Here is an 18,112-nt window from a genome sequence, read left to right as displayed (position 1 = left end):
AGTAAAATATCCTAATGTAAAAATGAGAGGAGATGAGTAGATAATTCTAGGAAGACTGTTGTATCATAGTGTTTCACATAGTCAGGGATATGATGGTAAAAAGAAACCAGGTAAGGCTCTTGATGCTTCTTGCTCTTATGAATCAAGGTAGCATTTCCCATCTCTTCTAGACCCAACTAATGATCAGACAAAAGTCTCCTAATTCTAGGCAACTTTTGTGACTGACTATAAAGGCCAGGTAATAGATACTACCAGTAAGAGATAAACCTGAGGGCGCTGTACTAAAGGGGGGGAAGAGAGGAGCAAGTTTCTAAACAAAAGCCAAGCAACAGAGCCCAAAACACTGGTGTGCGCTGGGGCGCATAACCCCAATTTGTAAACAACAGGGGTATTCAACGTCTTTTTATGCAAGACAAAGACCCAAAATAAAGACCCTGACCATGTTGATTCTGCCTAGGAAACATCCCAATTGTCTGGAAAATAGGCAAAGGTAAGCATGTCTAAGAAAAACCATCTCGACTTGCTCACAATGAGCACAGGAGAAGCTGCATGTTAGTTGCTCAGGGCCTAGGGCCTAGACCCAGAAGATACCCTCCATCGAATATCATGTCACTTCTTCTCAAAATATAAACAAGAGGGCAACCCTAGAGTCCACCGCAGACAGATTTCCAAATACAAGCAAAACGAAGGTTAAAATGCTGCTAAGTAAGAGGTCTGGAGTTAATACTAAACTAAAATTGAGAGCCTAAGGAATTCAGAAGTCAAAGTGGAAACTATTAATCTTAACAGATCAGCAAATGATTGATCTTTTCCAAATAACCTTTGAAGATGCACTGGATTGGCCAAAAAGTTCGTTTGTCTTTTTTTTGTATGATTGCAGGAGTAGCACTTAGTTGCCTTTAACTTCATTTGAAACAATTTTATTACATAGTGTTATGACAGCTGTCACATCAGTGTGCATTAAAAAAAAAAATCAAAATCAGTGAATTTTTGTGTAGCCATATTAATATTGAAGATGGAAGGAAATAAGCAACATTTTCAGCATAATATGCTTTATTATTTCAAGAAAGATAAAAATACAACTGAAATGCAAAAAGAGATTTGTGCAGTTATGGAGAAGGTCCTATGACTGATCGAAAGTATCAAAAATGTCAAAAGTGGTTTGTGAAGTTTTGTGCTGGAGATTTCTCTCTGCAGGATGCTCCACAGTCGGGTAGACCAATTGAAGTTGATAGCAATCAAATCCAGACATTAATTGAGAACAACAATCAACATTATACCATGCAGGAGATAGCTGACAGATTCAAAATATCCAAATCAGTAAAGTTATTGGTGAAAATGAAAAATGTTTCTTTTATTTTATGGAAAAAAAAAAACCCTAAATGAACTTTTTGGCCAACGCAATAATTATCTAAATTAATTACAAGTAACTTGGATGACATTTAAGAGTTATAAATAAATGGTCAATAAACTCACTTTTTCCATCATATTGCCAGTTTGGTTTGGGCTATTAGACCCCAGATCTTTTTTGCTGATAAAAATAGAGAGCTCTCCAGTGTCTTTACCACTTTCAAATATCTGAAAAATAAGTGCATTCAAAATTAAAATAAATATATGCATACACATATGTACACATATTCATACATACATAAATACACTTCTAAACACAAACCATCTTGGCTTTGAAAGTCATGCATACTCGAACTGTGCAAAACAAGGGCCTCCTGTATGAACACATGAAAGTAACTGGGGCAGTGAAAATTCACAGGGCTAGAATAGTATAAATAAAGTCCTTTGTTTCTCATTCTGGTTTCACTGTCTTAAAACTGACTAGCACTCTCTACTATTAAAAATAGAAGGACATTACAGGAGGAATCACCAACTACACTGGATGCTTAAGTGTGGCAAGCGTCAGAGAAAGGTCGGCTAGAGACCAGCTAACTAGCTCATTTCATTCTTTTTGAAAAACATGAAGACACAAAATATGTGAGGAATGCTTGGTTTATATTTAAAATATACCGGTGTTCAGCTTATCTTTTGACTCACAGAAAGGAAATTCAACGTGACAGATTTATTGCATAACTGTATGATAAAAGCCATCCATTTTAAGTGCACGTATGCAACATGCTGTTGAGAACAGAGATAAAACTCATAACCCTGAGTCACTAAAGAGAAAGTGCTAGCAAACATTGTGGTTGAAAGTATCCAAATAAGCCAGTGTCGAAGGAGGGCTCCCCTGGAGTGAACACCACCCTCTGACCCTGTTGATGACGCAGGTGGGTGTGCCATTCACCAGGCAAGAAAGGAAGCAGGCCAAGAGAGGCCTGATGAATAATTTAAATCCTTGCTTTCTATTTTGCTATTTTTCTCCAAAGTTCTTTTCTTCCTTTTCTGATTCACCTATCACACCAAGGTAGCCATTTTCTTTATTTCTGGCACTATTCCAGAGAAGATAATTTGGGACAATACCTTATTATAAAGAAAGAAAGCTATCTATAGATTTACTTTTGAGATAGTTCGAGAGTTAATTAGTCCTAACTTGGTTTGGGAAATACTGTGCTTCAATGGCACTTCCTCGGGCTGTAGCCATAAAAAAATAAAAAATAAAAAAAATCAGAATTAAAAAAAAAAGGAGGGGAGGGGAAATAAAAAGGAATAATAGTATTTAAGAACTGTGGGTTTTTCTCTTTGGAGCTTTTTATTGAACTGATAGTCCACTGGAGGTGGTACAGCTGTCTGCCTTGGCATGGCGATATTCCACACCCTATAGTATCATTTGCTACCAGGGATTGTTTTAAACCTCTTTTCTGAGTGAAGATACAATCCTCAGTAAGGACTCTCTCTACTTTTGCAAGGAACTTCATAAACCCAGCTGTGGCCTGCAAACCTATGGGAAATAAAGTAGGAGAATCTTACTGTCCCAACAATATCTTCAGGGCCCTAAACTGGAAGAAAACTCTTAAGCAGAGACATTTAGCAATGATGGTCACAATTGTAGGCCACATGCATTCTGCAAGGTTAGTGTTGACAAAAACCCAGTTTGAGGAACGTACTGATGTTCCTTTGTCAAGACCTGCTAGACGTGAAGTCAGAGTGCAGCAAATTATATTCTAGAAAATGAGAGTGTGATTGCACACCGCCAAACTGAGAGAGCAAATGGGACTTGGTCAACACCTAACAGCATCGCTAGGTCACTGCTTTCTTCACTACTGCTCGTTAGTCTTCCTTTCTATGTCTAGAAAAGTGTTCCCAAAAGATAAAGAGGTGTTTTAATGCTTAAGTAGAACTGTAGGTGTTTAAATGGAAGCAGGCTGCCCTCCACCACTCAGCTGTATAAGGTTTGTTGGGTTTTTTTTTCTGTATTTCTACAAAAATAAAAATTCCCCAAGCTGGAATTCTATGAGATTCAGCTTTTCTTAAAGCCCAGCTCTGGGTTTTTAATATCTATATTACTATGCCCATTTTATTAAAATCCAGGTATCATATTTATTTTCTCTTCCTTTGCATGAGATATATTTTTGTTTCTATTGTCCAATGTCTAAACAAAGATAGGTCTCTAAACAGAGTTTCTGTGATTGACTAGATGTAGGAAAGTAAAAATAAAAATGCGCTACCCCTTTATTTTCCTGCCGCCTGATTCTTGCCTTGGGAAACACTGACTGCTGTATTGGCTTCCCAGTGGCTCTCCGCATGGCCTCACCTCCCTGCAGGTCTAATATTGAAGTCTCACCCTTGGAGCGGGATGATGCAAAAAGCCGGCCGAGGCTAGTCTTGGGTCCCCAGGAGTAAGGTAATAGCACCTAAACAATTTTTTTAAATGATCCAGATCCTCTTGAACAACATGGTAGCTAATGACTACTGATGAAAAGTACCTGCAAATAGTAATTTACTTCTATGCCTTAAGTACACAAAAGACAGAGTTTTATGGGGGACTGTTTGCCATAAACTATAGTCTTTTTACTTTCATTCGTGTCAATATTGATATTTCTTGAACAAGATTAAATTGGATAAACATCAATGTTTCATTTCAATGTTGTTAAATGATTCATCTCTTTATCAAGTATGACACCAGTGAACTAAGATTCCCACTCTTGAGGAATAGAACAAGCAAGTAAATCGTGAGGCACCGTCAGAGCACATACAGGTCTTGTGAGGCCTGAAGTTTGTACAACTCAGTGGGCCTTCTTCAACAAAAAGAATGTAGAAATATGAATGGAAAACTAGACACAAAATAGTCATTTTAAATGAGTAAAGATATCACAACAGTTTACACATATTAAAAAGCTTACACATAATAAAAACATTACAAAATTCAGAAAAAGTCACAAAATATTTTTGTCCATTAGCTATCCAATGTACATATTTTAGCTGAATTGTCTTTGATCACCTCTCTATATGGCAATTTTGTAATACTGTCTACAAGGAGAGAAAGAATAGAGAGATAATTCCATTTTTCCTTTTGCATGGTTAATCAAAAAGGTGTTTATTATTGATTAGAAAAATTTCTCTCAACTTCATGACTTTATTGGTCATTGTATTAAAAATTCTTAGGATTGATGTCAAGTTCGGAGACATCTTAATCAGGTTTCTTTGAAATACTAGCTGTAAAATGTGGAAGAATTTCCTACAAGTTAGTTGCCCTTGGTAATTTTACACCATGCTTTTCCTCCAGCACCCATATACTTTTGGTGTCAGGCGCTCTAGGCCACAGTCAGAAAGCAAACCCCCGGCTGGCAGGCGGGAGCCATCTTCCTGGAAGCTCTGCCCCCACCAGAATGTCTGGCACTACCTGAGTTTTCCAGGGGTGTGCCTGCAGACCACTAATTACATTCTACTAGGCTCAAACTAAATGTATCCCCAACTCAAAGGCCCTTTTGCCAGGCTTCGAAAATGCCGGTGGCCAGTTCAGCACACTGGCTGCGAGGGAAAGCTTGACAGAGAGGTAGATGGAGGGGAAAGAGAAATGGTCCCAACCAATTATAATAAAAATATATCATGTTTGCAAATTTTACAGAAATACGTGTACATAGTGCTGGGGCTTCTCCCAGGGTTGTGGAAGGGTCCTATGCAAGAAACGGGCCCTCAAGCTTAAGTTTCATTAGCTTCACGGCAAGTGCTATGAAAAGACAAAATACAGAGCAGGGCAAGGGACACAGGGCCTGGGATCAGGGAGTGAGACCAGCATGGTGGTCACCATATGCAGCAGGCGATCAGCATAAGCTTCAGGGAAGATCTGAGCGAAGGCTTAACGGTGAAAGGTGAGCTGGGCAGAGAGCTGGTGGAAGCGCACTGCAGGCAGAAGGAGCTGCTGGAGCAAAGAAATGAAGACGGGGCGTGCCCAGTACATCCCAGGAATCTCAGGGAGACTAGTGCGACAGGGGCAGCACGGTGGAGAGGGCGGAGAGTGTGAGATCGGGGGGTTCAGGGGTTGGCAGCAAAGTGAGGAATCTTTGGAGGATTTGGAGCAGAGCAGTAACAGAATCTCACATTTTTTAAGGAGTCGTTGTGGCTGCTGGGTGGAGAGTACACTAGAGGGAGTAAAGGTATAGGAAGGGTGGATGGTAGACATGCAAGCCAAGGTATTGTAAGTATATATTATGTGGGCCAATGGGCACGGTGAGTCACGGTCCATTTCTATTGTTCATTCCAGAGTCATATTACTTATTTATTAGCAGGATTGGGAAATCAAACCTGTAGCTAGCCTAACATTTCTGAAACAAGAAGTCTGTGTCTATGGGTATAAATAAATCAAACTAAGTAACTGTTCGTACGCAGTACTCGTGAAGGCATAAAAATGTCAATAAAACACCAAAAGAATTTATTTTACAGAGACAGTGACCAAAATTTAACTCATATCGGGAAAGAGGACCTAAAAGGGGGGGTTGGAGCTAAAGTGGCTCATTGACAAGTTTGCCTGGCATCACTACGACATCCGTTTAAGGACTTGCATAAGACCTGGTTCAGTGCCATTATCCAGCCTTTAATGTTATAAGTCTGGTTAAGAGCTGGCCGTTGGGGGACGGCGGGTTCCCAAACTCTCCATCACTGCTGAGAGCAGACCACCCTGGAAGCTCCCTGTGCGTGAGTGGAAGGCCAAACACCTATGCTTCAAAATGCCTCAGGACGCGGTGCTGTCAAGAGGCAATAATAGGAAAATGACAGTACAGTGTGTTGCCAAAAGTTGGGAGGCTGAACAGTAACAGAATTTACTGCTAGAGGTCTGATGAAAAAGGGGAATATAAAATAGCTACAGAAACTAGTTGGCATATTCCAGGTGAGTATAATTAAGAATGCGGAAATAAGGTTAACTTACACTTCTTCTTGGATTCGGGTCCCCAGGAAACAGATCCCGAGGCCCAGATGTACTTGCCAAAGCTTATGGGGAAACGTTCTCAGGAACGACACTGGTGAGGGAGCGAGGGAAGCTGGACTGGGCCGGAGGAGGTGAACTGCCATACACATGCAACAGAGGCCTCTAGTGGGAGCTCCCTTCCCACTATATACTGTGGGACGGCCCTTCAGAGTACTTCCCAGTTGAGGCCAGGGAGCCATGCACTTGCACACCAACCAAAGGCTGGATGCAGGGTGGCCCCGGAATGGGGCCTAATCTTGGGAGAAGCAGCTCCTTTACACCGAGGGCAATTGTCTAAGAAGGGTGTACCTAAGAAGGACTGTAGGGTGGGTCTCAGTCCTGACGAGGGAATCCTGACAGTGTAGCATGGCATCCATGACACACATCATAGTAATCCAGAGCAGATGATGCTCTGTCACCGACATTGAATCACCAACACTCAAGGCCACCAGGAGTGTTAAGTGGCTTGCTCTGGGCAGATGTACTCATAAGAGGCAGGAAGATCTTTAAAAATCAAGTTCTATGATGTTGTCCAGCTTTATTGCGGTATAATTGACATATTACATTGTGTAAGATTAAGAAATACGCCACGTTAAGTTGATATATGCTGAAAAATGAGTACCGGTGTTAGCTAACACCTCCATCATGTCACCTAATTACCATTTATTTTTCTAAGTGAAAACATTTAAGATCTACCCTTTTAACAACTTCCAAGCATATAATACAGTGTCACTGACTATAATCACAATGTTGTGCATTAGGTCCCAGAATTTATTCATCTAACTGGTAGTTTGTATGCTGTGATCAACATCTCCTCATTTGCTCTGCAACCAGGCCATGGTACCTACCATTCTCCCTTGTTTCTATGAGTTTTTGTCTTTAAACCTAAGTCAAAGAACATGAAAGTTAAAATAAAATATTTTTCTTATGTAAGAAGCTGATTTTTAAAAAAAACCTTTATCCAGTCAGAATTCAAAATTACCTTTGGAGGTAGAAAATCAACTCTAATTAATATTATATGTACATTAGATCAAATATATGTACTGTTAGTTTTTCATTTTTATAGACTTGCAAGATAGTTTTTTGAGTATCCACATTTTCTATATTTTCTCAAATATATATTATAAATCAAACATGTCTAACTTTAATATTTAAATAAAGTGATAATAACAAAGCAAATGTTAAAATTAAGAGATTCAGGCAATGACAATTTAATAATGAATTAGTATATCTATAATACAAATAACAAAAAGTGTTTTAATGTCTAATGGAGATGTGTTTAAATATCATCGTACAGGTAAAGGGACAGTACATATTTTGTCCCTAGAAATGCAAATGCATTTGAGTGAAAACAAATGATATAGTTGTTAAATTTCATCAACGTATATGATACCTGGATCGAAAATCAAATAACATTTTTTAAAGCCCATAAAAGATATCCTTAAAATTATTTATTTTAAGAGAGACATTTTGAGTGTCCTCTGTAAGCCGAAGCAGAGGCCACCACTGAGGGGTAGAGTGGGTGGCTCTCCGTGGGGCAGGGCTTTGGGGGTGAGCCAGAACACCGACACCAAATCTCTCTCCCGTCGACTTACCAATACCTGAAATTCCAGTTAGAGATTTACTCCTATGCCGTAATTAAAACATCACAGAGCAAATGCTATTCAGCCTTCTTGGCTATAGATCCTTTGAGGCTGCGATTTCCCATCTCGGCTCTCGGGAATCCCTCAGAGGGCCTGGGGAAGGAGGGGCTGGCGGGCGGGGCTGAGCGCGGGGCTCTGGTCCCCAGCGCGAGGTCAGACCTGATGAGTGGGTCTGTGGGGGCAGCCACCCCCGCCCCTGGCATCAAACAGGGTAGATCCTACTTTGATTTACTTTATATAGTAGATCCCAAGAAAAAACTTTGATCTAAGAAAAAGAAAAAAATGTAAACAGCTTTAGCTTGAAAGAAAGTGTGGCGTGCCTGTTTGCTAAGAGCAAGTTTTGAAAAGAAGAGCAGTGACTGTCAGGACGTGGGGTACCTGAGAGCCTGGCCGGTGGTCAGAGCGGCGGAAGTCCGAGAGCGGCTGCGAGCGGAGAGGCCCGCCCTGCCTTCGCCGCTACCCCGGGGGTGGCCTGCCTGCCTTTCCTTTAAGCATTTAAAGTCGTATTCATTGTGCTATAATTTTTTAAAGGGTTTCTCCCCCATTTTTCTGTATCTATTTACAGAGTAAAAATTTCAAAACAAGGTAAATGGCTTTGAAAAAATATTCTCTTTGTATCTAATTCTAACTCACTAAATTCAATACATGAAAATGTTCAAAATCATCTAGAAGATGATGGCAAAGTAAATTTACTGGCACGTCATTTTTTACTCTAAGTAATTTCAATACGCCCTTTACAGATGAGAATATTTCAAGGAAAATGGAACGAGGATCTCATTTTGTCCAAGTTCATTTAGTGCTTAAAATTATATTTAATTGGGATTCAAACACCAGGTATATGGGTCCTGTGTGTAGTTGTGTATAATATGATGTATTATATACCAGAACATGGTAAATGAAAATCTTTGAAAGTTCCTGGGCTTAATAGATTTCTTCTTATAGAAAATAAGCACTCTTTTGATGAGAAAAACATAATCATATTCCCCATATTCTATCTTACTCGGGGAAATGAACATTACAGGGTTATAAATGAACTAAATCATCAGACTTACCCAAATTCTCAGCCTCAGAGGTCATATACTCATCTTTTAATAGAATATATTTTTAAGGCTATTCAGTTTTCTTGTCAAAATATATCAAACATACCTGTACACATAGTTTCGCCCTCATGAGTACTCTGAGTAACTAAAACCTACGCAAAAGCCAACTGCCAATGGCAATGCACTTTTATTTTAAGGACTAATCTATTTTATCATAAAACATTATCAAACTGTAGTTAGAACTAAAGCAGGTATACATGCATCACTGATTTGCAGTTACTACAGACCCTGCCTTCATGCCTATGTTCAAATGAATTGATGCTTGACAGCCTTCCCGGTGAGTGGGGCTAACATAGATGTCAGTGGGTGATCCAGGGGACGGGAGCATATGTAGGAAGAGCATCTCAGCGACTTGAGCATCTCAAACACTCTGTGAAAAAGCTAATTGAGAGGTAAAAACAAATTAACTGCTATGGAGAAGGACAATCTCCCCGAGAGAGAGAGCGCGCCTGCAGCAGTAAGGTTCAGTGGTTGCATTTAGTCTGGGTAACTGCTGGGACAGTAATCCAGCTCTGGCCCGTGGACCTTCCCTGCTGACTGCCCACCTGGCAATTCTCTGGGCACCTTCTAGACTGTCAGGACTGTGCAGGGAAAGCCTGTTTCATTACAACCAGCTCTGCGTGGGAGCTGATGCCCCGACCAATTGCGCTTCCCTGTTTCTGATACAGACTCCGATTTTCCCTTCAGCAGGCCTAGGAAAGGAAGATTGTATCTTCTTGCACACAGAGATTTACAGCTGGCTGCTGATGCCTGTCAGGAAGTAGGCTGGGGTGAATCCGCAGGCGTTCTCCCCCCAGACAACAAGGGTGAGGAGGGTGGGGGAAAAGAGAAAAAGGAAGGCAAGAGGGAAGAGGGAAGAGCGCACAGGAAAGAAGGGTAGGTGAGAGATTTCAGTGCCTCTTGCTAATAGCGATCCCGTGAGATGTGGGAAGGCATTTCAAGTTTCTTCGCCTTTAAAATGAACGGTCCAACATTTGCCTACTGTGGTAAAATCTACATACGAAAATTAATTATCTCCTTCAAATTTTGCCCAACATTTAATGAATGTTCTTGAAGTCACAACAACATCCCAATTTTTTCTATTCTTGCCACAATTCCTTTGAAAATGAATGTAGAGTGGGCGTATTTTACTACTTAGAGCATACGCTACATTTGTTTTGCCATTCTTTACTCAAATACTGTAAGTGAAATAACAGTAGTTCAGTGGTTGTAAATACCTATGTGGGAACAAAACAGTGAAATGGAAAGACAAGGGTCAAGAAATGTACAGTAGAAATAAGGAAATAATAAGTATGCAGAACAGTGACAAGGATATCCAAAAAAAAAATTGTTGCCATAATTTTATGGATAACCGACCTCAGGTATATCCTTCTATGCACTTACTTGCTCCATGGATTCCTAAGTATTTAAATAAGCTTAATTAACACGTATGGTTAGAGAAGTTTAAAGTTTTAAAAAATAACCACAGTATAGAATGCAAATCTTGAATGGTTTCATGGTGCTGCTGTGTCACTGGCAGGGACAATTCAAGGGTCCTCAGCACAGTAAAGGCCAGGAGAGTGCTGTGGATAAAAATTAGCATTTTTTCCTGTCATCAACCAAATTTTCCCATTTCCTAAATATAAACACATCTGTAAACTAAAAATGATGAAACTGTATAAAAAGCTGAAGAAGACCTACACATTAGTTTTACTGCCTTCAAAAGGCATCATATTGGGCCTGGCTGGTGTGGTTCAGTGGACTGAGCCCCGGCCTGCAAAATCAAAGGGTTGTCAGTTTGATTCCCAGTCAGGGCACATGCCTGGGTTGCAGGCCAGGCTCCAGTGGGAGGTGGCGCATGAGAGACAACCACACATTGATGTTTCTCTCCTTCTCTTTCTCTCTCCCTTCCCCTCTGTCTAAAAAAAATAAATAAAATTTGTGTTTTTAAAAAGGTATCATATTGTTCTAATTCTATGAAAAAATCATAGGCTTGGGCCAACAAGATGTTCCAGGCTTCTCTGTGTCTTCCCACAGTACCTAGCATAGTATCTTGTGACAATATGTATTTGGTAATGTCTGGATTTACTAGGCCATTCACTTAAAATCTTTTTTTCCTGTCGTTGGAAGAATAAAAATTGTCAGATGCATACTACCCAGAGAGTAAACTACATGCTGGAAAAAGATGTACTATAAAAAATAAATCTCTAAATCACCTCCTCTAAAACATACTTTAATGTCTTTATGCTATATGGGAACAGTATAAAAAATAGAACAGTATAAAACTCTAAATCACAGCCCTCTGATCCTCTTTTTATCCAGGTTACAAAATCCACCACATTTCTCTTATTCACAGCCAGAGTTAAGTCATGTAAAGTTACTGAGGATCCAGCTTCGGGACTCTTGCTTGCTCCAGTCCCTAAGAGCGCCGAAGCTGCTGACCCCTAGAGAATACTGTAAATGCGGAGGGGAAGCCAGATAGCAATTAGGGAGTATTTCTATATAAGTATTTCTGATAAACTTCCTTTAAAAGATATTGGAAGAAAAGATCTGATTCTCCAACCTTCATTGATTTGTTGTGATTTACTGTCTCATTCTAAATAAATATCCACTTTCAGGCTTGATTTTAAAGAGGCCCTTCTCCCCCAAATTTTACAAGCTCTAGGACTCACACAAACTGGATCTACCTCTACCGGCAGCAAATGGAAGATGACCCACTGATCATCACTGACCCATTGTGTGTGAAAAGCAGTAATTCCAGTTGAAAGGACACCCCTGTACCCATCTTCCACTCACTCTCCTGTGTCTTCTCCCTCCTACTCACCCATCCCAACTCCCGTTCATCAATTCTGTGTCAGATCGCCCACCTTCCTCCTAGTTTTCCCACTCACTGTCCCCTACAGATTTGCTAATACGCTTTCCTATCAATCCTTTTTTTCCTGCTCTCCCAGGGACACTCTAACATTTCTGACAGCATCTCCATGGGGACGAAGAGGAGGAGGAGTTGCAGGGAAAGAGCAGGACTTGTATTGCAGAAGTCACTGAGCCACAACAGATGTTCTCATAGTGGCTGGGGGTGGCGGCGTGACAGGGAATATGGGCTAAGAGAAGGTCTGGAATAGTAAACAGTTGCTCCAAAAAGTTGTTACCTGAAAGGCTTCATTAAGTATGGTGTGCACTGAGTGTGACCACTAAAGGTAAAAACAGTAAACAAATCTCATCAACCTTAAAGGTGCTACAATATGATAGCAAGAGAATGTACTAGAATACAAAAAAAAAAGTACACACTGTGGTTGCGACTACACAAGGCATAAGATTGCATACAGAAATGACATGCAAGGGTAATACTGGTCATATAACAAATAATGTGATGATGGTTAATATAACTTGTTCCTAAAATTCCTCTAATGTTCTTACATCGTGTTTTCATTTCTGTTTTTCAACACGGAACTTTCCCACAGCGGAGATGGACATCCAAACTAGGCTGTTCTCAGGCCTTTGTCTTATATGTCCATTTAAACTTGGTCCTATATTATGCCACGTGATTAAAAAATGGGTGTGAGGCAACATGGAACACAGAAAGAGTGTGCCCTTTTAACAAATAATCTTCTAATACTAAGACCTAACTAAAAGCTGCTACTTTTAAATTATCAGTGAAATATAAGATGAGGATGAGAACGAAGCGAAGACAACCACAGGCGATATGAAAAGGCAGCCCAGGAAGTTCTGAGTCACACCCTGCCTCCGGCCCCTCATTGAGGTCCGCTGCCCTGCAGGGTGGTGATGGCTACAACTGATTCCTTTGGTTCCTGAAGCTGAGCCATGGGCTTACATGTTTATTCAACACAGTGATACAAATCATCAAATAGAGAAAATTAGAAAGATGATCATCACAATTCGTTTTTATCAGATCTAAGATCAAAATTAATAGAAAAGGAGGAAAATATGTTTTAGTAAGCCATCCCTTACATTATAAATGGAAAACCAATTTGTTTATTGATACATCATCTACCACTTTGCATAGCGTATCCCATAAGGTGAGATAAAGTTGCTCACGACCAGGAAAGGCACGGCCCTGGCCCACTGTGAGTCAGGGGAAATGGGGTTAGACATGGTGCTGCGGGGAAGGGCAGCTCACCCACACCCTATGAGAACTAAGAGTCTGGCCAGGGCACTGATATGCACTGATGCAGGAATTAACAAAAGATGGTACACTAGGCCTTTGCTCAATGTCTCTTCAACTTAGTTTCAGTTGAAGAGAAGTTCCTCCCAAATAGGGAGTAAAAAAAAAAACACACTCTCAATTCTAAGATATTTGCAATTCTTAATATTTTGGGTATACTTTGCTAATCCAGTTTTGTCTCTACCAGCTGGCTATTTCAGATATGAGAATTGGTTTAGAAACCCACAGATCTCAGGTTTGTTTGTTTTTTCCATTAGTCCAAATATATACTCACTCCCAACAATGTGGAGGTTGGGGGAAAGGAGGACATGCTTACCACAAATAATACCCAATAATTTATTTACAGTATTTCATTTCATTTGATATTAGAAACATGTCAGTCCCTTTGGCCTTCCCTGACCACCTTCCCTTTCTAGTCTAATCCCAGGAAAGCTCCATGTGCCTGACGTAGCACCTGATTCTGACCTCTTCCCACTCACTGGCCACAGGTAGTTGAATTAGTGTCAGGGAGCGAGTCAAGGTTGGACTGACCCAAAGAGAGATTCTCTCTCTAAAAGACTTGAACCAAGAGACAAAAATACTCTAGTCAGATGATGATTACCATTTAAACCTAAAAGCTAGAGTTAGGGGCCATAATTTCCTCCATGTACATACAAAGGAGTAAAAAGAGAAATCCACTTGCAAAAAGAAAACATATTTAAAAGCTCAGAAAGAAGCAGAGAGGAGAGACTATGGGGCTTCAAGAGAAATCAATATGGAAAAGTAATGACTTGCATGTGAGACTCTGCTATATTTCCTGGTTTTCATTTGCATAAAATTCTTTTACATGTTTTCAACAAATCCTCTTTTTAGTTGAGATGGTTTGAGAAGTTTTTGTTGCAGAGAATCACTTTAGTCAGACGAAGGTTGGCAAACTTTCTGTAAAGGGCCAAATAGTCAGCATTTCAGGCTTTCCGAGTCTTATGGTCCCTGCCTCAACTCAGCTCTGCTATTGTAACAGGAAAGCAGCCACAGGCAATGTATGAACAAACAGATGTGGCTGTGTTCCAGTAAAACTTTATTTACAAAAACATGCAGATTTGGTTCAGGACCTCTCGTTTGCCAACTCCCTGGTCTAGAAAGTCAACAAGACAGTAAGTCCAGATATGCCAACTTCTGACTACGGCCAATTTCAAGTTACAATAAGCCATCACTGAACATGGACTTTGGAGGAGATGCACAGTAGTAATCCAGTCTGGAGTGCTTCCATGTGACAGACACAATAGGCGTAAATAACTGCAAGGAGCTTAAGTAACTGTAAAATGTAATAAAATGATTGGGGAAGTGAAAAGTATTTATTACATTTGTTTTTTTAATATGACCTATTTGATTGTAAATCCACATAATTTAGTTTTCATTAATAACAGTATTTAACAATTGGCTCACAAAATTCCTGAAAATTTCACAATCAGCACTCTCCAGCCAATAGGAGCCAGCGTCAGCACACCGGGGCAATGAAATCACAGCCTCTGGAGGTCGGGGCACTGACGTTTCTAAGAATCTCCAGATGAGTCTAATACGCCGCTGCACTAAGGCCGGAGGGTGGGGTTGGTGTCCAGATTTCTTGGGATATGAGAAGAGGAATTTATTCCCTGAGAGAAATAGGATGTTAAAAGGGGATAAACAGGGGAGAAAAGAGAGAGAAGCAAATGAGTCTGTTTACTCAGCAAATAGTCATAAAGAAGAATGCCTTGGAGGAAAAAGAGAGAATTCTGACACTACTAAGGTGACCGATGCCCTAGTTGGCCTGGAACTGAGCGGTTTCCTGGATGCGGGATTGTCAGTGCTAAAATCAGAAGAGTTACTGGCATGCCACTGGAGACACTGGATATTTTTTAACTTTAATTAATTTTTATAATTCAAACTTAAATAACTTCATGTGGCTACTGGCTACTATATTGTACAACACAGTGCACACTAACAAATACAAAATGGCTTCTTTGCATATATAAATTTCCTCTTTTGTTTGCCGATACGGAAATAAGTCTGAAGCATATTAAAAGGGCAATATATGAGAGAAACAATTCAGATTCTAAAGTTAAATATTTGCTACCCTCTCGCAGTAGGAGTGTAAAATAATGCAGTCACTATGGAAAATAATATAGCAGGTCCACAAAAAAATAAAAATAGAACTACAATGTGACACAGTATTCCACTTCTGGGAATTTACCTAAAGAAAACAAAAACACATTTAAAAAGATATATGCACCCCTATGTTCATCACAACATTATTTACAATAGTCAATATATGGACGCACGAGGGGACAATTAATAGATGAATGGATAAAGAAGACATGGAACATTATTCAATAATAAAAAAGAACAAAATCCTGCTGTTTGCTACAATTAAGTTGGATGCAGAAAGACAAATACCATGTGATTTCATTTATATGTAGAATCTAAAAGAACAAAACACAGAAAACAAATCGGAAACAGACTCATAAATACAGAGAGCAAACTGACGGTTGCCAGGGGAGGGGCGAGGCTGGTGGGTGAGCAAGGTGACAAGGAATAAGAGGGGCAAACTGCCAGTAATAAAACAACTAAGTCACATGGATGTAATGCACAGTACAGGAAATGCAGTCACTAATAGCATCATAACTACAGCTGAAATTAACATACTATTATATGCTCATTATATTTTTTAAAACTATTTACTATCAACTCCATGTGCTAAACATGACAGAAATTATTCAGAAAAACACACTAAATTTGTGAGATTAAAGACACTGCTATTGTTTCCAGGTCATGTGGTATTTGCTGATACCAGTAGGTGGGGATGAATGGCATTCGGGCTCCACATTCCCTCACCCAGTTCCTTTCTTAATCAACAGCAAGTACAAAATTCGTGGCAAAATGGCGCAATGGATTTGTAACCAAGTCAACACTCTGGAAAAGAACAATGCTACTGCACTATAAAAACCCTTGACCTTGATGTCCTGAACATCACTCCCTAAACCTTTACCTGACTAACACAACCTATGAGAAATAAATAAATTAGCATGTTTATCATCGAATTACATTTCCTGAAAGGTCAATTTTTATGTGGTAATATTCTTATTCAAAATATAAACATGGGAATGCCATTAAAAGAAACAAGTTATAGGCAAAAATATAATGCTTATAATGTTATTTTCAGAATAAAAATGAATGTTAAGAAAGAAGAATTATAGAGGTAAAAGCTGATCAAAATACAATTACTTTGAATGCTACCACATTCAAATATAAATATAATCAAAAGAAATGAATTGGTTGAGATATAGTAATGGTCCCTTAAATGGAAAGGGCCAGACTTTGAATAATTCAAATTTTAATAATATTAGTCTTTTGAAATATGGAATGTGAAATTATAAAACAATAATAATTTGACAGACTTAACACGGAGACTCCATTATGAAGAAAATATTTAAACTCCCGGAGCTTCCAGTATCTAAACCACTTTAGTCAGGTATGACTTATTTTTTTCTCTTCTGAAGATGCAATAGCAAATATTAGTCAAGGACATTTAGCCATCTTGTCCTGACAAATAACCAGTTCACCTTTTTGCCCAGCATATTCTTAGGTATTGATTTTATCAAGTGAACTCAGACATGTGTCACACTTATCCAACACTGATTCTTTTCCTTGGAAATGTAGCTTGAACATCAATCAGCAACTTGGCCTTTCACCTCTAATTCCTATTGCCACTGTCTGTCAATTATTAAAGTTTGCCCATTTCTCCAAATAAGCTGGTTTCAAAAACTGAAATATATAGTTAGTCCTGTGAAAAATACGTTTCTTGGAAAAGTTTGCAAATGCTCACAATTAAATTTCTTCACTAAAATTCCTTGTCTGGATTGAAAACTAGTTGAAGTTTATAAATTTACATTTCAAAGGCCTCTTGGTATTTTCTTTTAAAATATATCTCCTGAATGGTAATATTAGCACTTGTAAACCAAACTCCAGTTTGAGGGAGACAACATAAAAAGAAATTCAAGCTGAGCGGTATTATTACACGGATCCTCAAACAGAGCGGACTGTTTTGTTTTCGGCTGAACCCAGTGCAAGCCACAGAATGACACCCACCTTGAGCTGCAGGCCTCTTGGGATAAGAGCGTTTGCTGGAAGGCTTTTAATGTGTTGGTAGACATAAGAGGAGAATTGCTCCTGCTCAGCCTGTAATTGGGGGCTGAGTTTAGAGAGATGACCTCTGTTGCTTTTGATAGCTGTCTGCAATTCATCAATCAGCCTGCTCACCTGAAGGGGTTAAATTACAAGAGCTATTAGCAAGAAGTAATTGTTGATGTCACACCTATTAGATTCTTGAGTACCTAGTTAGATGGGGGGAAATTACTTCAATACAAAGATTTGAGTATAGATTTATCTTCAAGTAAGGAGACTGGGAGAGACATACATTCCTTCATCAACTAATTTTATTGATAGGAAATTTGTAACTTTTGCACTTCAGTAATATGAAATAGGTAGTCATTTATAGTGGCTGAATTAAAAATATCTCTGAGTATTTTGACAAGTTTGCCAAAAACTTTCAAACTGCTTAAAAGGATAAAACCTCTTTAAGACTTTAAATAATGCAATGTAGGTGCCAACGACATTTACTTTTGTTATATATACATTCATTTTTAGAATATTTTATTTTACCATCTATATGTGATATTTAATTTTTAATATTAATTTCATTAATATTAATTGGCCATTTAAATAAATAATTTTCCAAATTTTTGAGATATAATTTTTCACAATAACCACATTTCAAAGATAATGCTTTATTCTAACAATATCTTGAAAATATATCAATTTCTGAATAATTCATAGAACT

At 39.1% G+C, this 18,112-nt stretch overlaps 1 protein-coding gene across 1 annotated transcript in view; it reads right to left on the bottom strand.

Annotated features, from left to right (window-relative positions):
* DCDC1 (doublecortin domain containing 1) overlaps positions 1–18,112 on the bottom strand; it is a 349,931-nt gene that overhangs the window by 181,229 nt on the left and 150,590 nt on the right. Inside the window, exons 9-10 of the mRNA XM_054585968.1 lie at positions 17,362–17,532; positions 1,477–1,578 (exon numbers count right to left, since the gene is read on the bottom strand). Coding sequence (XP_054441943.1) covers positions 1,477–1,578; positions 17,362–17,532 — 273 coding nt within the window. The remainder of the gene's footprint in view (positions 1–1,476; positions 1,579–17,361; positions 17,533–18,112) is intronic.

The sequence above is a fragment of the Pteronotus mesoamericanus genome, unplaced genomic scaffold (assembly GCF_021234165.1).
Source record: "Pteronotus mesoamericanus isolate MK-2021 breed Mesoamerican mustached bat unplaced genomic scaffold, CSHL_Meso_final contig_90, whole genome shotgun sequence".
In the NCBI taxonomy this organism is placed as follows: Eukaryota; Metazoa; Chordata; class Mammalia; order Chiroptera; family Mormoopidae; genus Pteronotus; species Pteronotus mesoamericanus.
This window is presented reverse-complemented; position numbering and strand designations above follow the sequence as displayed.